Consider the following 27,524-nt stretch of genomic DNA (forward strand, 5'->3'; position numbering starts at 1 on the left):
TGTAAGTGGATTGAGTGCTGTGCAGGTTGTAAAGCGTCCTTGTGTATCTAGAAAGGCGTTATGTAAGTGTAACTATATATATATATATATATATACAGAGAGAGAGAGAGAGAGAGAGAGAGAGAGAGAAAGAGAGAGAGAGAGGCCAGCACCATGTTCTAAACATTGTGAGACAGTATGTTGCATCAACTCTCCTTTTAACAGCACACTGTCTGGAAACTGAGGAGACCAGACACTGTAATTTAGGAAGTGAAACGTTTTCCCATTCTTATGTGTTATATAAATTCTGCTTCTCTGGGACCAACATTACCAGGACCTTTCCATATGCCAATGCATTATGTACTAATGCACCCACATACAATCAAGGATGCTGCATTTTAAACTGTACACTTATAACAGGCCAGAGGATGCAGTATCTATATTTTCCAAAGAGAATTAAAAATTTTGATTTGTCAAACCACAGGACACTTTTCCACTTCCTTTCAGTTGATCTTATATGAGCTTGGGCCCAGAGAAGGTGGCAGAGATTCTGACTCCTGTTTATAGTTTGTACTTTTCATAGTAGTTTTAACTGGGTTTAGTGGATGCAATAACAAACTGTGTGCTGGCAATTGATCTGAGAAGTGTTTCTAAGCACATGCACTCATTTCCACTACCGAACCATGGCTGTTTAAATTCATTGTTAATTATTGTCCCAAAGATCACAGACAGCTAACTTTAGTTTCAGGCCTTGTCCCTTATATAGATTTTCTGAATCTTTTAATGCTATTTACAGTTGAAAAAGTTTCAATTGTTGCACAGCCTTTCAGAGTTGTGAACCCTGACCTGTCTTTATTTCTGAATGTATTAGTATTATTACACAACTTTACTCGATGTGCATTTTTCTTTTTGTACTTGATTCAAATAAATATAGGATTTAAATAATCTGCATGTCATTGCAGTTTTTTTTAACTTATTCTTTCATAGTCCCAACTTTTCTGGAAATGGATTTATACCTCTATAAATTGCTTAGAAGTGGTACTGGAAGGTTTGACTCCAACAGAGCCCTACACAATCATTACATGAAAAAATATATCTGTATAGCAGTAATACAGTAATACTGTATCACACTATTAAAATAATTAGTTTGGGGGTTTCTTCTGTAATACAATTTACATATTTCTCTGTGGTCGCTGCAGCGCCGCTCTCCCCTCCCCTCCCTCGCTCACACCAAAACACACTAATACTTGCGCACTAGAAAACATGGCGGACTAACATCCCGTTAGAGAAATTAACACAAATCTTTCCGAACAAGGTAAACGGCCATGTTTACACGCACACGTTCATATTAACGCGTTGCTTCAATGGAAGAGCTCGGATTATAAGCATGGCTTTTAGTAAGCGCTCAGCAATAAACCTGACTGAAGATGCTTCACGTTGCTAATATGGGTTGCTAAGCTAAACTGATGGACTCTGTTGTTAGCCTTAGTCCACTTACACTCACTGAACTGAGCTCGATTTGTTGCCAGGGTTACTTAATGACCACCTTTACGGTCAATATGAAAGTGGTAATTTATTAGGACGATAGGTATGTTAATTTAGTTAGCTCGCTAAATAGAATTAATTTTAAAGTGCGAGGTTTCATGAAACTAAAACTGGCGTCTTATTCGAAATTTCCGCCCCATCTTAAATACTAAAAGAGTTCTATTCTGACTTCGTTTAAGGTAGAACGGAAAACTAAATTGAGAAGCCAACTTCAGCTTCATAGAGACACGTTAAACGCTGGTGATATTAATGCTAGCTTGCTGCTCGTAGAGCTGGTTTGTCTATAGGTTTGGTCCTTGCTCAGTCCGTATTGCGGCTCTGTGCTCAGGTTTTACTGGTCTATGTTTGATTCCGTGGCTCTAGCAGCAGGATTTTATCATAGATTTTTTTTCTGAAATAGCTGAGTGTTCTCTCCCGACTGTGTGCTGCTGGTTGCTCGCTGTGTGTCCCTGGAAAATAACGTTGTTGCTGTCATTTTGCGAGGAAGGAGGAGGGACTGGTCGCCTGAATTTCCACGCCATCCTCTTGGCGCAAAAAAGGCGCACTTCTTTTGAAAGAAAGAAGAAAACCAAGTCCAACAGAAGAAACCGTTTTCTACGACACTAATGCGGCACTAAGGTAAGCTATTATTGCGTGCTTTATTACAGGCTTTTCCGGCTTCATCGTATGACAGTTAGCCACTTTTGAAAGAACCTATACTGAATTAGAAAGGTATCATTTCTGTGGTTCTGTACTATAATCCTACTCTCCCAGAAAGAAGGTTACTGACCTGTCACTGGGGTGCTGCCCTCAGCGGAGCATCTCCAATTCTTCGTAGTGAACATCATTCTATCATTTACAGTTGTAGTTTTATTTTAAGTTTATTGAATGTATATATCTTGTATTATTTATGCAGTTTTTTTGTCCCTATTTTTAAAACGTTAGGTGATGAAATGCTACGAATATGTCCCTGTACTCTGATAAAGTACTTACTGTGTACGTATAAAATTGATTAAAAGTGCACTGTTGGATGTTAAGATCATGGATGTAACTTTTAAGGATTCATTTGCATTGTAATTGTTTTCTGTGTTGTTTAAATTACAATAAATTTAGTTCTGAATATTGCAATAGATATTTTCACCATTCAGCCCTACATCGTATGCTTAATTGTAGTCTTTTTGCTCCAGTTACCCAGGAAAGTTAGTATTTTGCTTTTAGAGAGAAGCTTAGGTCTTGTTTTAGGTCTTGTTTGGACAGCCTTTGTGACATAGAGTAGGAAAATAAAAAGGATTATTTTTTAGACACTGGCTGAGAGACAAGAGCATTTAGGAACCACAGCAACTCAACCACAAATTGGCCGACAACATAAAATTGCACAGCTGAGTACTGAAGCACAGCGTGCGTAAAAGTCACCAATACTATTCCAGCTCAATAACCACAGAGTTCAAAACATCCTACGGCTTTAACATCAGCATAAAAACAGTGCTCTGGTAGCTTCATGGCATGGGTTTCCATGGCAGAGCAGTTGCGTGCAAACCTTACATCACCAAGCACAATGCCTTGTGTCGTAAGGAGTGGAATAGAGCATGCTGCCACAGGACTAGAGCAGTGGTAACATATTTGTGGGATCACACATCTCTATCTGGCAGTCTAATGGACATCTAGGTTTAGAGAATGCCAGAAGAATGTTACCTGTCTGACTATGGTGTGCCAACTTTAAAGTTTGGTGGAGGAGAGATAAAGCTGTGTGGTTCTTTTTCAGGGGTTGGCATAGGCGCCTTAGTTGCAATGAAGGGAAAGGTTAATGCTTCAGCATACCAAGACATTTCTGACAATTATATGCTTCCGACATTGAATAGTTTGGCAATGCCCTTTTGTGCCTCACTGCAAGTAAGGCCCATAAAGGCAAGGACTCATGTAGCTGAGTTGTGTTCTTCAAGAATTGCTGATACCTGCAGTGTGCTCAGACAAGCAGTTTTCAATATAACGATATTTATCATATTGGACATCCCATCTAGCTATGTGTAGAATTACACTTCTGACATGTCACACTTTTTGTGTTCTTTTAAACAGAAAAATCCAGTTCCAGCAGGATAATGAGAAAGCCTGTGCCTCAGAAAGGTACGTTTTGAGTATACCATTTGGGTCTCATGTTGTTCACTAAAAGTAACTACTGTATTTTCCGCACTATAAGGCGCACCGGATTATAAGGCGCACCTTCATTGAATGACCTATTTTAAAACTTTGTCCATATATAAGGCGCACCGGATTATAAGGCGCATACAATAGATGCTACAGTAGAGGCTGGGGGTTACGTTATGCATCAATTAGATGGAGCTGCGCTAAAGGGAATGTCAACAAAACAGTCAGATAGGTCAGTTCAACTTTATTAATAGATTACAACCCAGCGTAGTTTAAGGTAAAACATGTAGTGTCTCACTTTATTCCCTCGGAAACTCTGTTTAGTCTTCTTTACTTGGCGTAGGTCATCTTGTTGCTTCCTCCACTTTCGCACCATTGATTCATTAATGTTAAATTCTCTTGCTGCTGCTCTATTCCCGTGTTCTTCTGCGTGACTTATCGCCTTGAGTTTAAACTCTGCGTCATATGCGTGTCTCTTAATAGGAGCCATTTTGGGGTCTTTACATAAAAAACAAATGGAAATGAAATATATATACCGGTATATATCCAGCATGCACCGCGCGCGGAAGAAAATGAAGTAGGCGGCTGCTTACCGTAGTTGCGAGACCTGTTGTGGCTCAATATTGGTCCATATATAAGGCGCACCAGATTGTAAGGCGCACTGTCGGCTTTTGAGATAATTTGAGTTTTTTAGGTGCGCCTTATAGTGCGGAAAATACGGTATTTTTAACCTCTTTGCTCTTTCTTTTTTTAAAGTTAGTTTACTTACCTTTTAAATAGATCTTTTATTTACCTTTTATTTTTGCAACCTAAAAAGTAAATAGTTTCTAACTATGTGGTTAGTGATATTCTTTTTCCTTTCTATTAGCTATTGAGTGGAAAGATGTCAAGCGGATCAAGCATCCTCGTAGTGGGCGACCCTCACGTGTTCCATCACAGTATCAAGGTACCTAAAGCACAACATATTTGAATTTGGTTTTAAATTCATAACTAATTCATAACAACTTAATTTCTGAAAGCGAATGGTTTCTGAATACCTAATGGAGACTGAACTTTGATTCCCATTGATTTGCATATGCATTTCATTCCATGAATAAACTATATAGAATACTGTCAGATAAAACCATGGAGCTTACACAGCCACAGTTGGATAGCAAAACAGAATTGGGCTTAGAAGTCTTTAATATTTTCTTTTCTATTTACCTTACTACCTACATTTTTTAGGGCACTTTAGTTGGGAAAAGTATCTGAAAGATACCGGTGCTGTAGCTGCCCCTGCACACTGCTTCAAACAGGTGAGTGTCCTCATGTTGCAATAAATCAGGTTTCAGGTAAATGTGTTTAGATGTTTAGCTGCGTAGCCCCCATAGTGTGTTTTGAACAAGTTCCTGATGGTCAGAGTATTTTTAATCATCATGTGAAAGTGTTAGCGTTGCTGCTGTAGATTTGTAAGGGTACGGATGCTGCACTTTAATGATCCACAGAGTACTACACCCCCAGTAAACGAGTTCAAGGCAGGAATGAAGCTGGAAGCCCAAGACCCCAGGAACACCACATCTACCTGCATCGCCACAGTGGTAGGCCTGACTGGCTCGCGCCTTCGGCTGCGTCTGGACGGCAGCGATAACAAGAACGATTTCTGGCGCTTGGTGGACTCATCAGAGATACAGCCAATCGGCAGCTGCGAGAAGAGTGGAGGCATGCTACAGCCACCCTTGGGTGAGAAGCACGTATTAACACACAGGAATATATTACAAAAAAAATTCAAAATTCCCTGCTCATTTAATATAGCATTTTTCAATATTCACTATTAATCAGAACACAATCCCGTTACTTTGTGATAGTTTATTAAAGGTATTATGGATTTATTAATATGGTATTTTGTATTATGTGTATTGTATTATATGTTTTATTTTATATTATATTACTTTTTGTTATAAATATTTTATATGTTGATAATATTAGGAACTGTTGTAGGGGATTTGGCAAAGCTTATAGCAAATTCTTTACCATCCTCTAGATGTCGCTACTTATCAACATGACAGAATAAGATTACTGTTCTCATTTCAATTGTGTAATATAGAGCTGCAAAGTACTGTATATGATTTATTTTATTCTTGTGTTTATATATTGCAAAATATGTACATACTCTGCTTTTAGAAAATAGAACCTGGTTTGATTTTAAACATGTAAGAGTATTGTAAGACTATTAAGCCATTTTTAGAGCTAATTTCAAGTCTGAAAGTGCCACTTTTGACAAAATGTTTTAGTTGCTGGAATTTTAGAACTTTATTTTACATATCACACAGTCACACGATAATTTAATGATGTTAATTAGAAGTTGTATTCAGTTATATTCTAATCACTGGGACTTTGTTAGAGTTGACTGTGTATTAACATCTACCTTGAAACATTTGGGAGACTGAATGTTACTTTGACTGTTTTAATCCTTTCTTTTTTTCTTTTTAATTTTTTAAGAATGACTTATGTGAGTGAATGTTGTTCCCTAGGATTCCGACTAAATGCATCATCCTGGCCCATGTTCTTACTGAAAACACTCAATGGTGCTGAAATGGCACCAGCACGCATCTTTCGCAAGGTACCTGTTTGTAATTCCAAACAAAACACAGATATTGACTACATTTGGTTTTATAATACTAACATGCTACTAAAATGTAGCACAGGAAATGTTATAATTTTGTAATTAATATAGCTTGATGGTATATACATATCAACCGTGTTGAAAGAATATTTTATGTCAAGTAGCTACAGTCTTGACATTCTAATGAGTGCTTTTCAATAGCAAACTCTCCTTCTGTCTTTAATATGTTTCTCTATTTCTCTTTGTACCCGATATTTAAGCAGGAGCCTTCCTCTCCTGAGCAGAATGGATTCCAGGTGGGTATGAAACTGGAGGCAGTGGACAGGAAAAACCCACATTTCATCTGCCCTGCCACAGTGGGGGCCCTGCGAGGAGTGGAGGTGCTGGTCACCTTCGATGGCTGGAGAGGTGCGTTTGACTACTACTGCCGCTATGACTCTAGAGACATCTTCCCTGTGGGCTGGTGTGCACTTACCGGAGATAACCTGCAACCACCAGGCACTAAAGGTATCTGTCTTTGTCTGTCTGTTTTGGTTTCAGATATAAACACCTGCTTGAGCTCATGGTTTTGCCCACATTCAGACACCAAGCAGTATAAAACAGAAATGGTTACATGGACGAAAATGGAAAAAACATTTATGCACAATATTAATGTGTTCAGTAATTTAGTAACTTAGCATAGGTTTATATGTTATGTTCAAACATATATAAGTTTAAGTGTTTTTCCTGATATGAAGTATGTTTTTATTAAGATAACATTTGATCAGAAATATGTATCAGGAGAGAAATGGTGCAAGAAGTGTTGATTTGTTTCTGGAGCAGATTGCTATGAATATGAAATATGAGTGACAAAATTACTGCTACTAGAAATGGCTTGACACAATTAAGAAATTATAGCATAAAATATATCCCAAACCAAACTCAATGATAAGTTCTCTTTATTCTAAGCTGTCAGCTAAGCTTGAGATTGGAAAAACAAACATTACTCACCGCTGCCGTCTTTGTTGATGTGCTGTATCATTGATATGCAACTTCTGCTTTTGTTTCAACTTTTGAAAATGTACCCATTTCCCATTCTGTTATGACATATATGTATAAGGAAATATAGACAACTCAGTGAAATATGTGTGAACAGCATTAATAATTGTGGATTGCATTAATGCATTATTGGCAACAAGACAATCTAAAACATACATGGTTGCAAATAGAGTGATAAAACAACTGAAAGAGAGGGAGGTTTGCAGGCATGTTTGTTTTATGAGTTCTTGGCATCTGCCCAGCTGGCACTGCAGCCTTTGTTTGATGCTTAGGACCCAACAGTGGGCCTCACATTGGCACCTGCTCCCGGGAGATTCCCAGACACTGGGAGAATTGAGTGAAGAGGACGAAAGAGTGAGTGAAAGGGTTACGTTCACCGAGCAGAAGAGAAGAAGGGAGCAAAGGAGTGGCACAGCTTTTTGGGTGGGACTGTGGATGACAAGGTGAAAGAGAGGCCATGGGGACATCAAGTTTTAGCCAGGAGAAAGAAAAATGGAAGAGAAGAGGACAGAGACTCCATTAGGCTTATGTAAAGAAAACAGAGAGACAAGGACCTTATGATTCTGGAAGGTTTCGGACCTAGTGGTGGTAAGCTGTGGACAGCTTTTGTTATGTAGAAGAGCAACATAAGAATAAGGGATGCTAACAGTGAGTGTTTGTGGCAGAGAGAGAGAGAGAGAGAGAAACTGTCATTTACCGCTTAACTTAAACTTATTACCCAATAAGAATTTTTGGCAATGTGCGTGATAATGCATTGTTGAGTTCTCCTATTCATCTTATACTAAGAAGTTTAAAAAATGTATGGGACAAAGACATTTTAATTATGTATTTTTTGTTTATTTTGTTTTTAAATTATATTTTTATGTCTGTCAGTATTATTATTATGCATTTTTAGAATTTTAAAGTCTTTTTAGTATGCTCACAGTTTATTTCCATAGGAATAATAGTGAATAACAATCACTACAGATAAACTAATTACAGATGAACTAATTTCCTTTCTGTTGATAATTAGTAACACTTACATGAACACAGAAACAGGTGGAGCTCAAACATTATTACTCACCACACACCATTATAGAACCAAGTTAATTGTTAGAAATAGTGTTGTTTTTTCTAATAATCTTTTTAAAATAAATGATTTTTGCTTTTTTAACTACATGAATTTTATAAGGTTGTTTATGAGTTTGCCTGTTGTTACTATTCAGGCCTAACTAACAAATTATTGTCCTCACCAACTTAAGTAAACAAACAAATAACCTCAGATGACAGCCTAAAAACCTATTAAAAAAACTGTTTACATTTATTTCCACAAAAAAACACCCTATACACCTCATAATTCAGTAAAACATAGAACCACTTCTTAGCAAAAATATCTTGAAGTAAATATCTAATTTGTCTATTTTGACTCACTCTTTTTTAGAACATTGCTTTATTTCAATTGTGTTCAGTTGTTTTCAATTTATGTTTTAGGACATTCATTTATTCACAGCTCTCTTAAGATCCTCCCACGGCATCTCAATGGGGTTGAGGTTTGAACATTGACTAGGCCTTTCCTGTACCTTGATTTTTTTTTCTTTAGCCATTCAGATGTCAGTTTGCTGGTGTGCTTGGCATCATTGTCCTGTTGAATGACCCAGTGTGAGCCAAGCTTAAGCTGCTGGACAGATGGTCTCATTGTCTCAAGAATATTGTAGAATAAAGTGGAGTTCATTGTTGTCTCAGAGAGCCATATTTACAGTCTCTGAAAGTTGGATCTAGGATCTGTTCTTCTCAGTGAGATCATAGTTAATAAGAGAGATATCTTATTCTAGATCAGCACTGAGAAGCTTTCCCAAGTCCTGTGGCTTCAGAACTCATATCATCACCCCTCCCATGCCTGACAGTTGGTACAAGATGTTTGAAGTATCAGGCTGTTTTTACGAAATGTCACATTGTGCATGATGACCAAACATCTCCGCCTTGGTTTCATCACTCCAAAGTACAGGGTATAGTCTTAAAAGTAAAGAGATTGTGATCCTGTTTTAGCCACAATCTGTGGGTAAAGGAGGGCTGACATGTTCCCTGTTTCCTGTGAGCCTCAGGAAACCCATTTTTTATATGGGTCTTTCCTTACTTTTCTATTTCTTGCTTTTGAGAAACTCTGAATATTGGTCCATTCATTCATTCATTATTTGTAACCGCTTATCTAGTTCAGGGTCGCGGTGGGTCCATGGCCTACATGGAATCATTGGGTGCAAGACAGGAACACATCCTGGAGGGGGCGCCAGTCCTTCACAGGGCAACACACACACACATTCTATTGTTCCATAACAATTTTGGAAATTTTAGTAGTGCTGCCATAGCCCTTCTATGAAAGTAATAACTTTTCTACTTTTTCTAATTTCTCATGTGTTTACAGAGGTCTGTAGGTCATGTGAGGTATCAGTTTGGTTTTATATATCTGAACATTAAACAGTCTGATCTTGGACTGAATTTGATTGGATGATTACCCCTGGAAGAATGGCAGCAGTTTTGAAAGGTTTCAATTTTTTATAAACACTGTAGATTAGTGTCTTTAAAATTATTTGTTGATGCTTTTAGAATCTTTAATAGACCAGTAGCAACAATTTTTTCTCTAAAGTCATGGCTTGTGTCCTTTCTACTTTCTTGATGTAAAGACACACCTGATTGCTTCAGAAAACCAAACTGGGTTTATAGGTACTCATACATCTTGATAATTAATAAATCTTTTAATTAGTACATTTATTTAGTAACACTTGCCTGCATATTACCCTCTAAAAGGTGCCATAAATGCATTTATTCCTATTTGGGCCACTCATGAGTAAATGAATGTGCTCTGCTCTGATTTGGAGATGGTACTAGGGCTCACTCTAAATAATGCTGCAACTTGGTTTTGCAGAACACCAGCTTGAACTTATCCAGATAAGTCAAACGTGGCATGCCGATGTCAATAGTAACAGTAAAATAAGCTGTTTGGCATTGGCAGAGAGGATTCATGGGTGCAACCCACATACTCAGCTCTACTGTTCATCCCACGAATGCATGTTCTTTACAAATGTGGCACCATTTAAAAGGGAAATTAACAGGTTTTCCAACGGTATAAGATTTATTGCCAAGTAGCATTGTTACAACAATTAAATAATCTACCAAACACAAATTTCACAAATTTACAAAGTTTAGTGTAAAACAAGACACCATAATGGCTTACACAGTATCAACATGTCAAATAAACTACATCAACTGAAAGAGGTGAAATTTGGAATTAATCCAAACATATGTTCGAGCCAACAATGGAGGAGAGAACCAATGCAGAAGGAATGTCTAGTTGCTCAGAGATTGGAAATTAAAACTTCTCTGCTGTGTTTTGAGTGCATAAATACTAATGGGTTTAGACAGTTACAAATCAATTTAGGGTCGCGGTGGGCCTGGAGCCTACCTAGAATCACTGGGCAAGGCAGGAACACACCCTGGAGCTAGTCCTTCACAGGGCGACACATACACAAACATTCATTCACACCTATGGACACTTTTGAGTCCTACATGCCAATGTGTGTTTTGGACCATGGGAGGAAACCCACACGGACACGGGGAGAACACACCTAGCGTGGGACTTGGAACCTACAGGTCCCTGGAACTGTGTGATTGTGACACTACCTGCTGCACCACTGTGCCGCCCTGTCCCACTATCTATAGTACATAATATCATCAGATGATTCAGAGGATCTTGACAAATCCCTGTGCACAAAGGACAAGGTCAACAGTCATTATCAGATGCTGGTGGTCTTCATGCCCTCAGGCGGCATGGCACTGTGTTCTGTTGTGAGCAATATATGGGTCTATGACATTTGTAAATAATTGCATTGTTTTTATTTACATTTGCATTTTACACAGCATCCCAAATTTTTGGATTTGGGGTTGTCGAAGACAGTAGTGTTTAAGGTTCTAGTTATGTCACTTACATGTGTCAGCCTGTCATTATTCATCTCTGCTAAGGTAACTACAGCCTGACTATCTATGGCAACTTTGTTGATTATGGAAATAGGAAGAATGTACTTTCCACATGTTTTCGCTTTGCTTTTAATATTGAAATCTCATATATTTTGTTGTCACCTGATGTTCTGTTTTCATTTATATAAATTGGTAAGGACCATACAATTGTTATTTAGGCCCTGATAAATAAAAATTTCGAGCTGAAGGTGGAGTATATTTATTTTCCCATGACTGTATATTGAGTATGTTTTGGTATGATCAAACAGCCTTGTGTTCTTAGCGTGGGTGACATATGCAAATTGTGTGTGTGAGGGAAGGGGCCCCTTATGGGGTGTAGACGTAGAGTTTAAAGAACAAGCAAATTAAAGAACTTATTTTGCCAACTGTGGGAAATATACTTTGACTGTTGGTTTGCATCCCCACATTGGCACATATTTGGCACATTTCTGGTGTGGATTTCTACAAGGTAAGATCACAGACCCATAGGCCATCACGTTCTTCAGGCTTGATTTTGTAGGTCTTTATGAGTGGATCGAAACTAAGGTCAGGAAGGAAGTGTGTAGAGCCTATAACACCCCAATCACTCACTCACACTCAGACATACACGCAATTTAAAGCCAGGCAGTTTTGCTGCCTGTATGTGCCTCTCTCCTTCACTTTGGCTTGTTAGCAGGGCAGTGCGTAAAGCTCTCCAGTGTTTCTCAGCCTTGTTTGAACTGTAGAACTGGCTGTCTGCACAGGTGTGTACATCTCTTGCTTTGTGTAAGTTGAAGGTTGTAGTTTGCATTTGTACGATACAGAGGCAGGATAAGAGCTAGAATGTTGTTATTTTAAACTGGCTAGTTTTTACATTGTTACTTATGTTTTGAGTTCCTCCATTTTGTAATGTACTGTTCAATATTAAGGTATTTGGGCAAGAATGGTAGTTTTACTTTGTAAATAAATTTTCCTCTCTCTCACTCTCTCGTGCACGCTCTCTGTCTGTCTGTCTCTCTCTCTCTCTCTCTGTCTGTCTCTCTCTCTCTGTCTGTCTGTCTCTCTCTCTGTCTGTCTGTCTCTCTCTCTCTGTCTGTCTGTCTCGCTCCCTCTGTCTGTCTGTCTGTCTCTCTCTCACTCTCACACTGTCTGTGTCTGTCTGTCTCTCTCTCTCTCTCTCTCTCTTAAATACTCTTACCCTGTGCTGAAGGACCTGCCGGCATAAGGAATGTGTAACACAACCCATGTCTTTGTTCACTAGCTCAAAACAAAATAGGTCACCATAGCCCTGAAAACAAAAACGCTGCAATGGTGTCGTCTGCTGTTTGTTGTGGCCATTGCTTTGATGCTTGTTTTTTCTCTTCTTCTCTGAACTAAGGCTGAGTAATATGCAGATAGTATTTTAACAACATTCATTTCATTATGATAATAAACTAAACCATTTGAATGAAGATCAAAATAAATTTGCATTCATTTTTATGGCTAGTTTAAATAAAACTTCCCAGTTCCTGAGTAAATGTTTAGCTGTGTGGTGCATCTTTGGTTAAGTCAACCAAACAGTTTAATTTGAGCCCTCCCTGCTCAACAAACAGAGCTTCTGTCTCTCAGGTTTCTGAGTACTGAGAGGTGAGGTGATGGTGTTTATGTAAAAACAAACAAAAAAATAATCTTACACATTTACAGATTTTTAAGCAAGTTCAAAGTATAATGTACTTTCTAGCACTTAATTTGGTGCAGAACTGGGGGACATTTGATTAGGTGGAAAAAAAACATGCAGATATTTGACTTAAAATTTCACACTGACCTTACAGTTATTTACAGTGTACATCACAAAACCGTGATATTACTACATTAAGTTGTGAAAAAATGCTGAACAAATGCAAACATAATTTTGCACTCCTCTGGCTGAAGCATTAATATATCTAGTTATTCAGTTATAACACAATAATTCTTCTCCTCTGTTCTCAGTGGGGCTACAGAAGCAGTTAGGTGTGGTAAACCCTCTGCCTGAAGGTGGTGTGGAGGGCACAGGCATGCCCCTCACGGCTGCCAGGCCTCCAGCTCAGAAGGGGCGGAAACCTGGCCGCAGGAAAAGCAAGTTGAGCAGTTCCTGGATCCAGAAGGGGACCACAGCTGCTGTGGAACTCCAGGGAGACCAGCCTGGAAAAGTACTGGAAGCAGTCAAAGTCCCCAAAAAGAGAGGCCCCAAGCCTGGCAGCAAGGTACAGAATGGCCAAGAATACAGAGACAGTTAATGTTGATTTATATATATATATATATATATATATATATATATATATATATATATATATATATATATATATATATATATATATATATATATAATTTTTTCTTATTTATTTATTTTGTAGTTAGGTTGGGCTAAGCAGGCACTGTGGTTGCAAGGAGCATTGGCCGGTCCTGGTAGACCACGAGGCCGACTGCCAGCCAGCTGGGCTCAAAGACAGCAGGAGGAGACAGAGCCCATTAAGATCCCAAAAAAGAGAGGCCCCAAACCTGGCAGCAAGGTCTCTGTCTCTATTACTGTTTAATACCGCATTTAACTGCTTCAGATTAGTTTTTTTTTGTCTTTTGAGTCATTCAGTATTTGTCATTTGAATATTAAACATTCTCATGGATGTAAAACTAATATATGTGTATGTATGTATCTATGTTTGTGTGTGTGTATGTGTGTGATCATTTCTTCAAAATAGAGGAAGCCACGTGTGGTGCCTGACCCCGTGCCCACTTCCCCCACAAGCAGCACTCCGGAGCCAGACACCAGCTCTGTGCCGTTAGACAATGCTACTATACCAAGTGCCGCCCTGCAGGCTCCCACGGGTATTCTCAGAGTGTTTAGTCTGTTCTCCTGAGTCTAAGGATTGGTATTGTTGGAATTTTATTGATATATAATACTATTAATTGAAATTGTTCTATGTAACTGGTATATACCAAGTAATTTTGTTTGTGAGTGGTGACATGGTGCTCAATTGTGTTGCGCTTTGTCATGCCTCATTCACACTCTTTGGTCATGTGTGTTTTTTCCAGTGTGTGTTTACCTGAATAAGCAAGGGAAGGCTGGACCTCACTTGGATGCAAGGCGGGTTCAGGCTCTTCCTGATCACTTTGGCCCAGGCAGGGCTTCCTCAGTGCTGCAGCAGTGTGTGCAGGCCTGTGTGGACTGCGCCCATAATCAGAGCTCTGTTTTCAACTGCCTCAAGCCAGGCCATGGGGGAGAGCTCATCTCAGGTTGGCACACTCATACGCTTCAGTCAACTTTAAACTTAACAGGCACTCCAATTTTAGAGTGGGGTTCAAAGATATGAGGTCACACCGAAATGTAGGATTTACTTTTAAAATATATTTTATGTTTTATTTAAAAAAATAAAGCCATATTTATTACAATCTTATTTCACATAAAAGAAAGCTTCATGATGTAATTTGAATGTTCATTGTCATGTAACGTTTACAGGTGAGATATAATTATTTATACAATTACATATACATACGTGTGTAACATAATATGTAAGTAATAATTAACAAAATATTTCATTATGACTTTTGCAGGAATATTTGGGTGATCCCTGACTTTATGCATTTGTTTAAGGCCCTTTAAATCTGTTTCCAGTGTCTGCTTCTCTAGTCATTAAATGATTGTAAATGACCTGGTTGCTTGACACTGAAATCTAGCCCACTCCCTACAGCCCACTTTGACCAGCAGCAGCACACTCTGACTTTGCCCATGGTGAACAGTGTTACTTATGTTCTACGATTCCTGGAAAAACTCTGCCACAACCTTCATTGTGACCCATTGTTTGGTAGCCAGCCTGTGCCTCTGGGAGGAGTGCACTACGACAGTCACACTTACAAAGGTCTGCTCTCAAATACACACTACACTCCCTTACACATTCACACATGTGCTTTGATTACACCCTTTTCTAAACTTCTCTGTGAATGTACAAAAATATAGCCCACAGTGGATGTTACACTTTTGTGAAGGCATAAATATGTTGTCATCCCGTTTGTCAGAGATGAGGGGCTTTACAGAGTGTGCAAGTTTAGGACCAGTTCGAGGTATGAAAAGATTTCCTCAGGACGCTTACAACAGCAGCCCTCTGCCTCACAAAATTGCAAAAAGCCATCGCCACTCCACTGAAGGTACTCACATTAGTTTCTATAATTGCAGCGGAACCTGAGTGTTCAGCATTGATATATACTTGTGCTTGCTATTTTTTTGGCTATTTATTTATTTTTTATTTTATTCTTTTTTTCCCATTTTTATTCCAGTACATACTGTATGAAGTGTTGAAATACTGTCTGTCACAGTTTTATGATAGGATGTACTCTTCGTTTATGTTTGAACAGAACCTTTTCTGATGGAGAATGGAGGATCAGAGCACTTGGAGAAAACTCAGTTGTCCTCAACTAAGAATCTGAGTCTGCACCCTCTCTCTCAGAGCAATAGCTCCCCCAGCCGCCTGCACCGCCTAGGCTCTGCAGGTGCACAGACACACACACACAATTCAGTTTCTACAATCATTGTTTTTTTTCTGCTGTTGTTTTAATAGATAATAGAGCCCTGTGGTACAAAAGAAATTCAGAAAAGGTTAATGTATATCATTTTGTGTAGGTTCAGAGCGTTTCCTGAACTCCAGGGAGAGCCCTCGACCCAGCAGCCAGGATCCCAACCTGTGGACTGTGGAGGATGTCATGCAATTCATCAGAGATGTGGACCCTCAGCTCGGCCCACATGCAGAACTATTCCGCAAACATGTATGTATAGGAATCCCGCTTTTGTTCAGAAAATCTGCATCCGATGCCCACTTTAAAATCCAGAGTCTGAGCTGCGGCTCTCAACACAGCTCCATTTTTTTTAAATCCCAAAAAAACACATGAATATGACCAAAATGGGGGGGGATGAGATGGACCTTGGAGCAAACTACCAACCAATGATGCCTCAACCATCCAAGGCCAGGATCAGCTTCACCCCCTGGATGGGTGTGATGACATCCTCCCTCCTTCATCACATGGCTGATTCCAGCCAACAATGCCATCTGTCAGCCAATGTGATAGATCTGGACACTCATCAATCCTCTCTGACACTTAGGCCTGTCTGGTGACATTGAGGACCATATACAGAGCACATTAATGCAGTGGATGATACTGCATATCTTGAACAAAGCAGGTTTTTTTGATGGTAACAAGTGTGGTAGGAGGAGTGTAACACAACTAAAGCTAAAAGACTGGAGATGGATACAACTTTTCAATTCTAAAATTCAGCAAAAACAGAGTACTGAAAAACGTTAATTTATGGCATATCCTGACTCTGTGCTGGTCTCTGTCCTTTTTGTTTCAGGAGATTGATGGGAAGGCTCTTCTGTTGCTACGCAGTGATGTGATGATGAAGTACATGGGCCTGAAGCTTGGGCCTGCCCTCAAGCTGACATTCCACATTGACAGACTTAAACAGGGTCGCTGATGTCTAAAGGCTCTAGGGCTGTTCCCAAATCCCAATCCCTGATCTATCCCATCCAAGCACATGGCATACTGGAAAGCATGCCCAATTAAGCATACTGAAGCATATTGTAGCAACGGTCCTCAAGCTTTCAGCCTGGCCATGTCTGAATTTGTGTCCTTTATCTGTTGTTGTCTATTGGTTCTTCTTTAGTGTTGTCCATTTTGGTACCTATTACATGTAGCATACTTTGCCCTGGTCTCATGCTCGGGTCAGCTGTCCCACGCACATTTCTCATCATGTTGTTCCATCTTAAATATAAACATTCCTCTCTTTGCCAAGGTCTTGAGTTTCCAGGATCAGAGCTGTGAGGACAGTACCTAGGCCATTTTTGGGCCTCACTTTCTAAGACATATCTTTATTTTTATCATGTTTTACACACCCAGTATACGAGAACATGGATTTTTTTTTATAAGATCAGTTACTTTGATGAACTTCAGATAAACACTAGATCTCTCCCATTTGAACTTCGGGATGGATTCTGATTGATATCTCCTTCAGAGATAGTTTTCATACTTAATATTGTATTTTATACATAACACCTAACTTGCAATTACTGCCACGATAAACTTTTGTGTCTTTTGTATTTGTCTTGATGTTTACATGTCTGTTATTTGTACTTTTTAAATTTTTTTATACTATATTATTAGAATTCATACAGTTCAAGCATTATATGCAGTAATGCTCAAATAAAAAGTATTAAGTGTTCAGAAACTTTGTTGTACTTTTTGCATTGAATTCACTTTTCTCATAGTCCTTCTTCCCCATGCTGTTTATATAAGCAATGCAACACAAGGGGGCAGCAAATTCTTAATTGTATTATGAGTCTGCTAAGAATGTGCTGCAGTATTTGGAGACTTTAACAACAGTTATGATACAGTGCAATGCATATGTAAGCAGTAACAAAAGTGTCATTTTTAATTTACAAAATACACACTTATATTTTCAGATAATATATGAAAAATGCAATATGCAAAGGTTTTTTTTATTTTTTTTAAAGTTGTTTCTACATGACTTGTATATTTTATCAGCTTCATCTACCGTACTGATGCACTTTTCAGCTCTACCATTACATACAAATCCATCTGCAGCTCTACATATTTTGATATCCCCCTTGAAACTATTCTTAAGTGTTCAGGAGAATCACAAAGCAGATATAATTTGTCATACTTTTCAGGAGTAGTGACATGATGTGGTGGAGTTTTTAAACACCTCATTGTCACTGCTGGACTGAATAATCCACCAACTAAAAACTGAAAGGGGACTAACAAAGTATGCATAGCAACCGATGGACAACAGCTTGTAATTGTAGATCCATAACGTGCACTTGTAAGTGGAACTGAAAAATGGATAATGAGTGTCGAAATATTAATTCTTTTTAGTACTCTGGCTGGTCCGTGTTGTTTAAATTTTGATGTCAAACATAAATACTGATAACGGATTTTCTGATTTTGACACTCTTTTACAAGCATTGCATACCAGTATATTATGAAATTTGTAACCAATTCACTGACCTTACTACCAGTTCTACACTACAGTAGTGCACCTTAATGCTTGTATTAGCCTCATAGCAATTTCAGTATGTATTTGTAGATGTCTGTTTTGATAGACTATAAATTTTAGTGTTGACAAAATAGAACACTTGGACCCCACTTGCTGGCATATGCACATATCGACTGCAAAGTGAGAGATGCAATATACTGTAAATCTTACCACATCCTCACAGCAAACAGGAAGGAACCTCTAAGATCAGTTAAACTGACCTACCCACAAAGCATGTGTGTTTACTTCATAGTATTTCCTGTGCATAAATGTCACGTGATTCTCTTTCATCGTTCCGCAGTGGATATATTGGGAAAGCCCTCTGATCAGAAATGTTGCACACTATCCTTTCTTTCAGTCCTGGCCAAATTGAGACGAGGCCATCACTTATCAGCATCAGATTTTTCAGATGTGATTAGTATGAAGTATTAGGTTGAAGACAACACTTAATTATGAGTCAGAACTCTATGTGGGAGTAATTGAAACTATTTGCCTATTTAAATAATCTAAAGCAAACGGGACACTCTCTGAGTGCATAGTGTTGCAACTCAACACATCTAGATTAAAACGGTCCTGGTTTTGTGTAGTGTACTGCGTATAGTTTATAAGGCAATTTATAATTGTTATTTATAATGTTTAAATAATATATTTAGCTTCTTGATTACCTGGCAACATTATTCACCTTTTATACAATGTCAGTGTCAAATTCTTCCACCTTATCTCTCACAGAAAAAAAACAGATACATGAACATATCCATATTCATTTGTGTGTGATTGGCTGAGTGTGTGATGCCCTATGATGGTCTGGTGCCCTGTCCAGGGTGGGTTACTGCCTTCCACCCAACGATTCCGGGTGGGCCCCAGATCCACTGCAAATCCAACTTTGATAAACCCAATGCAGAATTATAGTTAATTAATTTGCTGTGTGTGAATATTTATTTAGTCCCTCAAAAATTTCACTTAGTCAATTAACTATGTAAAATAAAAAAATACTTAGCATCAATTTATTACTAATTACATTGACCTGAGATTGATTTAGTCATTTACTATGTATATATTGAGATAAGGGTACAACAACGTTGTTTGTCTTTAGTCAATATTATGAGTGAAAATATGTTACTCTACGTTTCGACAAACTGCTGCACAAAAAATGAGCAGGAGAATTTTGTTTTTCTCATCCTTGTCTCGTAAAAACCTTAGATGTGTTCTTTTTAACAATACCACTGTTTCAATTTTCCATGGTCAGCGCCATTACTCACAGTCTGAACTAAGTGGAGTCCAGCTGAGAGGAGAGTGTGGCAAAGTGTCAGTCAAACAATATGGGAAGGAGGAGTCCATATGAGCTTCCCTAACTCAAACGTTTTTGCCAGTATTGCCTGTCAGCACATTTACCAAGCCAAGGGAGACTGGGCTCATTTCTGCTGTGTAGATCCTCTTCTATAAGCTCTGACAGCCCCATTTCCCACATACAAGCCCTGCTGCAGATCTCATCTCCTCCTCCACAGATGGCCCTGTGAGTGTCTGAAAGAGGTTGCCATGACGTTGCAGAAATGATGATGGCGCTGCACGTCATATGTCAGCATGATAGTTATCTCCGACAGGTGAAATCAAACCCACTCAATCTGCTCTCCTTAGTCTGCCAAAGTAGCACTCAGGAGACATTTGGAATGTGTGCTTCTCTGCTGACCGGCTTGGATTCCTCCTGCTCCCAGGACACACAGAGTAAACATCTCCCAAGGTCCTGTTTGATTTTGACGTTAACATCCAATCACTGTGATCTGACCATGGAGAACGGATCATTGTCCAATCAAGACACAATATTTACACTTGAGCTTGTCTGCATCAAGACATTGATGGCATCTCATTTTCTCATGGAATATTCAAGGTAACCTTGTACTCCAGTGCCTGTTGTCCTCCACTTATACACATACAGATATCTGATCACAGTGTGGTGTACACACACACACACATTTCCAATCACAATGCATTTCTACCCTGACACATTTATACAAACACAGACAAATCAGACCACAGTGAGCATTTGACTACCTCCACATCAGTAGCTAGATCCAAACACATTCAGGTCACACACACAGTTACACTTGTTTTAAATGTGTATACAAACAACATTCAGATACAGGATGCGTTTTAATGCCAAATGTAAACAAGACCCAAAGCCATGAGCTGACCACACTCTGAGCTGCCATTTTGCAGCCATGTGCTGGTCAGATTAAGCCACACAGAAGCTTAAATTCAACCCTGTGAAGACACAGTGGTGTGACGCACACACATAACAAACAACAAACACTGCAACTCCTGCCACAACCTGTTCACGCTGGCCAGGCCAAGGGCTATGCTTCACATGGCAAAATGAATTATTTACACATTGCCCTTAACATCAAAAAACCTGCAGTAATACACGCGTGGGGGGCTCAAGTGAAGCAAGTGCCAACAAATACACCCTCTCAATGTCATGGCCTGCCTTCAGCCTGCTACCATCTCCTTAGTTTAATTTAAAAAACATGTTAATATATTAAAATTATATGTAATAATCTTTTCTTCCCACTCATTTTCTTCTCCTGATACTTTAGAATCAAATGAACTGATGCAATTGTGTCTTTGAGAATGATACATGTAAACATTCTGATTCGTTGCCCTTTAAGACGCATCCTGAAACACTCCTTATACCTTCATGGAGTGTGAGAGGAGCTATATGGTTGTAGGCTGAACAGGTGGACATGTGCATCTGTGCTGACATTACAACATTTCAGAATTCACTGTGCTTATATACTATGTAATATGTCACCCACAAAGGACTTTAAACACCTGAAAGTTTTAAGAGAAGGTAAGAACTGAATACTAAATATATCAGAGAATTATGGCCCAAATTACCCAAATTGTAGCAAATATATTGCTATTATTATCCACAGAATAAACCTGGCAAGGTGTTTCCAGACTAATGCTGGACGGTTTGCAGTATAAGCCAGGGATGCAGATCAAGGTGCTGTATGCTTATTTATTACAAGGCAATATACATTGTATTGACAATATAACTGTCTGACTTAAAAACAATTGGCACAACATGCTTCGCCTGATGGAAGTGTGTTTTTATGCAGACAGCAGGGTCTGGACATGTATGCCAGTCATTCAGCTGGTCAGTGATCCGTATGTATAAAGATGCATTGTTGCACTGCAGCAAACAAAGATCAGGAAGTGCGGCTCACTCAAAATCAATTTCTTATATCTACGCATGAATGGAGAAAGGGGGCACAGAAGTCACAGTCATTTCCCACTGCTGAACACATTTTCACAGCCAAAAGCAAGAGCATGTTGATACATGCACCCACCCCATGCCTAAACATGCATTAACAGCAAACACTTTTCCAATATAGGAGTGTGAAATTACAAAGACCTACCCTGCGTCTGGAGAGAAGACCCAGCAGTTCAGTAATGTTATTCGAGACTGCTGATGTTTTTCAGACTAAATTGAAAATACACGATTGCCATTTACAGTGATAAACTCAAGTTTGTGACACAAGTAAGATTAATTCATGAAGCTCTGTGGATGTATCTGTGTGCAGTCTAGTGTCCTTGGACTAGAAGTGTTTAAAAGACTCACATCAAGGACAAGGACAGCCATTATCATACACCGTTAAAGTGAGAAATACGCCTCATGTGGAAACAAGCAGTTTATCTGATTTTATTCAACTCAGAAAAATCTTTGAAACTAATTATGCAAAGCAGCTTTAATTCAGATCAATCAAAGGAATATTTTACACCAATTCAAACATCACAACTTCTCTGATTAATTTGTGCCCTTCTTCCACAGTTTACTGTGTACACAGTAGGAAAACTTCGTCAGTACCTAAACAATGACGTCATGTGGTAAAAAGCAGTTTAACTGGGTTTATTTAACTCAGATAAATACGTTAAATGGCCAATTCAGACCAAAATATTACGTAAAAAATAATTATTTAAGATCAGTGCAAACCTCAAAAACAGTACCAACAGGGTGACCAGGTCTGAGATGGTGAACAAGAGGACACGTCTCGGGGGTGTGTGTGGGGGGGAGGTGATGAGCTCTCGCCCCTCGCTGCCGTTGTATGTTTAGCTGAACCTATGTGTGTTTTTAGGGGCGGCACGGTGGCGCAGCAGGTAGTGTCACATAGCTCCAGGGACCGGGTGACTGTGAGGAGTTGGTGTGTTCTCCCCGTGTCCGTGTGGGTTTCCTCCGGGTGCTCCGGTTTCCTCCCATGGTCCAAAAACACACGTTGGTAGGTGGATTGGTGACTCCAAAGTGTCCGTAGGTGTGAATGTGTGTGTGTGTCTGAGTTGCCCTGTGAAGGACTGGCGCCCCCTCCAGGGTGTATCCCCCGCCTTGCGCCCAATGATTCCAGGTAGGCTCTGGACCCACCGCGACCCTGAATTGGATAAGCGCTTACAGATATTGAATGAATGAATGAATGAATGTGTGCTTTTAGATCCTTTACACCTTTATTTGCTACACATGGGTAAACATGGGAATTTTTTTTAATTCGTCCGAAAACTTACATTTACGTTTCAGCATAGCTGCTCGAGATGAGGGTAGGTCCATGAACTTTGCCTGACGTAAACAATGACTACTGACGTGCAGACTGACCAATTAAATGTTTACAGAGAAGGTTATCGACCAATAATGGTAGCTCTACAGTCAGACCGTGCAATCAGAAGATTTTAGGCTACTTCACCACTGCCCCTTCTCACTCAAGCGAACCAAATGGAGTAGGGGAGGGCGGGACTAGTTTGTGAACGAAACTCTCCTCGAAAGTCTATGTAAGCTCTTGAAAAACAAAATCCTGGACGTTTGTGAAGTTCCGCCCAGACATTTTTTTTAAGTTTAAAAAAGAGGACATGTCCGGGTAAAAGAGGACGTCTGGTCACCCTAAGTACAAATCAACTTCTGCCCCATTTCATTTTTGAGAGTCTAATAAAAAATCTCTTGTCAAGTCTGAGTGAATATGTTTAGAACAAACCTATTTCTAGAACACTGCAATAAAAGCAAGAATCTATTATGTCAGTTCTCTTGACGTTTTTTAACTGAAAAATGCATAAAAATTTCTAATGTTTCATCTACCAACTTAAATTTTTTAAATATAAGAAAATACATAATTTGTTGCCTGCAACTCTTTCAAAAGTGGAACAGAGGCTAAATTTAAACAAAATTTTGTGCCAAACGTCATGAGAGAATTGTCAAAGAGTTTAAAATAAAAATAGAACATTTATTGCGCACAATTTTGTGAAAGATTCTGGAAATCTGAGTGTGTTTATGGCAAATTCAGAAACTACACCACTGCAGAACAAGCTTTACCCTCAAGTTTTCAAATGACACTGCATGAGAAACAGTCATGTTACAAATGTGATAAATATAGTCACATGGGCTCAGGAATATTTCTGAAAACATTTCAGAAAAGATAGATTTTTAAGTTTTCACTTAAAGTAAAACTACACAAGATTTGCGTTTTTTGATCCTGGGGCTCCCCCCAGTGTAATTCATTTTTCAGATTATCCAAAAATCAGTGGAATTATACTGTGGTCAGATGGGTCTGTTTCAGGTTGTTTTTCAGAAGATATGATGTCATGGTGAGACTAGCCTGCCTGCTGTGCCAATCCATCACTTATGACACACTTATGACACATCACAAACCAGAAGAATCAGCTAACTAAAATCCTAAAACCTGAAGTCTTGTATAAACCAGAATGAGCAAAAACATCTCTTGCAAAACTTCACCAATTTGTAACTTCAGTTCCCATTAATAAGTGGAATTAAAAGGAAAAATGAAGTAACATAGGCCTCTGTCCTAAACGTTTTGGAGTATTAGTTAATATTTACTAAATATTAGAAATCTTCTCATTGTGCTTTTGCTTTCACAGAGCTTCAGGAGGATTAACAAATTGATGTTTTTTGTTTACTGTGTCCCTGAAATGTATTAAGCAGAAAAGATAATGATGATGATGATGATGGCGATGTTTTTTGTTTTGCTCATTCAGTGATATAGGAGTGACGATAAACAGGTTTTCAGCATATATGTAAATTATAAAACTAAGCTTTATACACGGATGGAATGCTTTAGTGTCTGCTTTAGTTTAATTAAAGCACATAAAACACTGTCATTTCAGGCTTAAGAAAAATGAATATATATGGTTCTTCTTGCAAGGGCTCCCTTTTTGTTCTAGAGTTTGTTTAGGGCTCATTTGTTTCTTTGACTGTTATGTTTGTGTCTGGGCAGGTTTCCAATATGGGGATTAATCCTAGTTTTGGAATACATGACATTTTGAGCAGTAAAGGTGAAACTATAGTCTGCGGCGGGTCTTAATCCTTGTCTGGGAAACTGGCCCTCTCTGTACAGTCTGGGAAAGACTGTGAATGTTTGAAAAATCCAAACCTCACAAGAAGATATAATCTCAACTTTGCAACAGGGGGAGAAGGGTCAAGGCCAGTCCTTAGTACCAGAAATTACAGTTAAAAATCCTTGATGGTTTGTTTATTTATTGAATGTCAAGACAAGAGAAACTGTGATTTACCAGACCAAAGTGCAAGAATCCACAGCAATACAGCACTTAATACATCAGCAGTGACAACGACCTAACTTAAAGCATTATAGCAGTGATCGGATGCTCTTCCTAATGCAAAAATCTCATATCACCCTTGGCTTGGCAGTGGCACAAGGAGCACACCAGCACAACCCCAGTGGCTAGTGGTAGACACGAGAACAAGAATCAGCCTTAGAGAATCCATGCCAGTACACTCACCAAATATTTAAGTTATTTACATTTACATTTCAGCACTATTGGAACAAATCACGGTATCTCATTACATTTTTGTTTTTTTATTCACATTTTAGAAATTCCACCTGTATTTTGTATGGTGTGATATGATGAATGGGCTGATATTCATTCATTCATCATCTGTAACCGCTTATCCAGTTCAGGGTCGCGGTGGGTCCAGAGCCTACCTGGAATCATTGGGCGCAAGGTGGGAATACACCCTGGAGGGGGCGCCAGTCCTTCACAGGGCAACACAGTCACACACATTCACTCATACACTCACACCTACGGACACTTTTGAGTCGCTCTGGGAGGAAACTGAACCACCCGGAGTTAACCCATGCAGACACGGGGAGAACACACCAACTCATCACAGACAGTCACCCAGAGCGGGGATCGAACCCACAACCCCCAGGCCCCTGGAGCTGTGTGATTGCGACACTACCTGCTGCACCACCATGCCGCCATGGGCTGATAGAAATGCTTTAAATGTACCCAGAAAGCTGTCTTGTTTCTTTCTGTTTTTCTTTCTGTCTTTCTCTGGGAAAGTTGCTGTTTGTGGGTGGGATCAACATTTCCTTATGTCATCAATGGTTCTGTATATTTTGTCTTTCAGCAAAAGCAGTGGTCAGTCTTACATATTCATAGCAAAGAGTAGGCGAAAGGGAAAGTAGGCTGACCTCACTTACCAGACACAGATCAGAGTGCCACCACCAACAGCTTATTGCCTGGAAATCAAGCACAGTGAGAGGAAGTGACTGCTGCCTTCTTGTAAAAGTACAGCAGCCTTTAAAGGGTGGTCTTACTAGGATCCGGTGAAACTCCTGGGTAAACCCCATGAAGTACTCAGAGATTAAAAAACAAAGATTGCTGTTAGTGTCATTAAGTCATTTGTAATTTCACTTTTCACTGTTTTGCTAGTGAGAAGTTTTTCACTGCTCTAAGCCTGTTGTGGGCTCTGACTCTCACTGCAGTGGGTTTAAGCTTGTTGATTTAGACTGAGAATTCTGAGAGCACACACAGGAAGAAATGTGCATGTGTGTAGTGGTTGTTGTGGGTGGCCTAAGTCAGAAGGAGAAAGAGAAAAACAGACACTGGTTAGGTGTAAATATCTCCTGTCACACCCTGCTTAGCTTATGTCTAGTCAGGCTCCTGTGGAAAAACGACACACAAAGGAGAGATTGCAATAAAACTCATTCAAACTGAAGATTGAAGAGACAATGTCCATGAAGAAGGAATTTGATGGATAGTGATTATAGCTTCAGTATTCATAGCTTTCTGAGCCATTAGCTGCAAACTTTACTAACAAGTATTCAATGTTTTGCCTCATCAACTTCACTGTTTTAGTGTCATTCTGAGGTTGAAGTTGAGAAATGTTGAAAAACATGAATTGAGCAATTTTAGAGAGGTGACTCTGAAATATAATGGAAATAAAATCATTTTAAAAACATTTAAAAGCCTAATTCTTTATGGGAATTAGAGGCCAGAGCCAAAGGAGAAAAAAGGCCTTTTTGATTGTAACCAATTTTAAGTTCAAATAAGAATGTCTGTAATAATCTGTGAGTATATTAGTTAGCAGGGAACGTGCAAGCCTATGAAGTTATCATTAACACTGAAAGATGTATATACATTTTGGGGCAACATGTGCTGCTTTCCTGTTTTCCATTTTAAAAAACCCTTGCTGCATAAATAATAAATCCCAAATACAAAATACCAAAATTAAGGCTTTGTAGAATTTAGTGGTAAAAAAGATATCAAAAATATGCTTTAAAAACTGACTTCTGTCCCCAAATAAATAAAAGGGAAGTTGATGTAACAGTGGTAAAAATGATCCTATAATAACTTTTAATGTGTAGCAGGCATTGGATTTAGGATATATTTACAAAACTGCAAATATTTTAGATTGGAAGGCAGGTCAAATTCAAGTTAGCACTTTTTGGAATGTTTGTAAGCATTACAGAGTTAAAATTAGAGCAGTGAAGAATCCAGTAATCATACACGCCCATTTCCTATTTTGCAGACAATTTGTGTTTCTGTGGGAGGGAGGGAGGGAGGGGGATCGTTTTAGATCTGAGTAGAAACACAAGAGCCGTTACAAAGCCCAGCCCAGCCATCTCCTCCTCACACACCCTTACTGCACGTTTCACAACACAAACTGCGTGACTGCTGAGCTTCAAATTGCAGAGCTAGGCAAAAAAAAACAGCAGAATTCCCCAGAGGCAGCTGAAATCAGTGATGCAGCTTTGTGTAGAAAACCCCCACGATTCAATTCAAGAGTCTGGTGAAAAACTCTTTAAATGTGTGCTAAACCTAATTTTTTCCTTCTTAGTTTTATTAATTGAGCTGCTTGACAAAATTGCCAATATGCAGATCGTTTAGAAATGAAACACAGTACCTTTCCATTTTGCTCCA

The 27,524-nt window shown here is 39.0% G+C and overlaps 1 protein-coding gene across 4 annotated transcripts; it reads left to right on the plus strand.

The window, feature by feature from the left end:
- The first annotated feature begins 1,226 nt into the window (after window positions 1–1,226).
- LOC136708304 (polycomb protein SCMH1-like) lies at window positions 1,227–17,438 on the plus strand. 4 transcript variants are annotated; one of them, XM_066682768.1, is made up of 17 exons: window positions 1,227–1,294; window positions 1,925–2,142; window positions 3,577–3,624; window positions 4,514–4,591; window positions 4,870–4,940; window positions 5,130–5,364; window positions 6,156–6,244; window positions 6,508–6,754; window positions 13,220–13,473; window positions 13,624–13,779; window positions 13,966–14,092; window positions 14,300–14,500; window positions 14,956–15,123; window positions 15,281–15,409; window positions 15,617–15,751; window positions 15,882–16,024; window positions 16,608–17,438. In XM_066682768.1, exons 3-17 carry the CDS (start codon window positions 3,600–3,602, stop codon window positions 16,728–16,730), a joined length of 2,181 nt encoding a protein of 726 aa, XP_066538865.1. In that variant the 5' UTR covers window positions 1,227–1,294; window positions 1,925–2,142; window positions 3,577–3,599; the 3' UTR covers window positions 16,731–17,438. The 4 variants fall into 4 exon arrangements, with proteins under 4 accessions (XP_066538865.1, XP_066538869.1, XP_066538868.1 ...); XM_066682772.1 differs by having other exon boundaries at window positions 6,511–6,754; XM_066682771.1 differs by having other exon boundaries at window positions 1,234–1,294; window positions 2,012–2,142.
- Window positions 17,439–27,524: the final 10,086 nt, after the last annotated feature.

Source organism: Hoplias malabaricus, chromosome 10, assembly GCF_029633855.1.
Source record: "Hoplias malabaricus isolate fHopMal1 chromosome 10, fHopMal1.hap1, whole genome shotgun sequence".
NCBI classification, from domain to species: domain Eukaryota; kingdom Metazoa; phylum Chordata; class Actinopteri; order Characiformes; family Erythrinidae; genus Hoplias; species Hoplias malabaricus.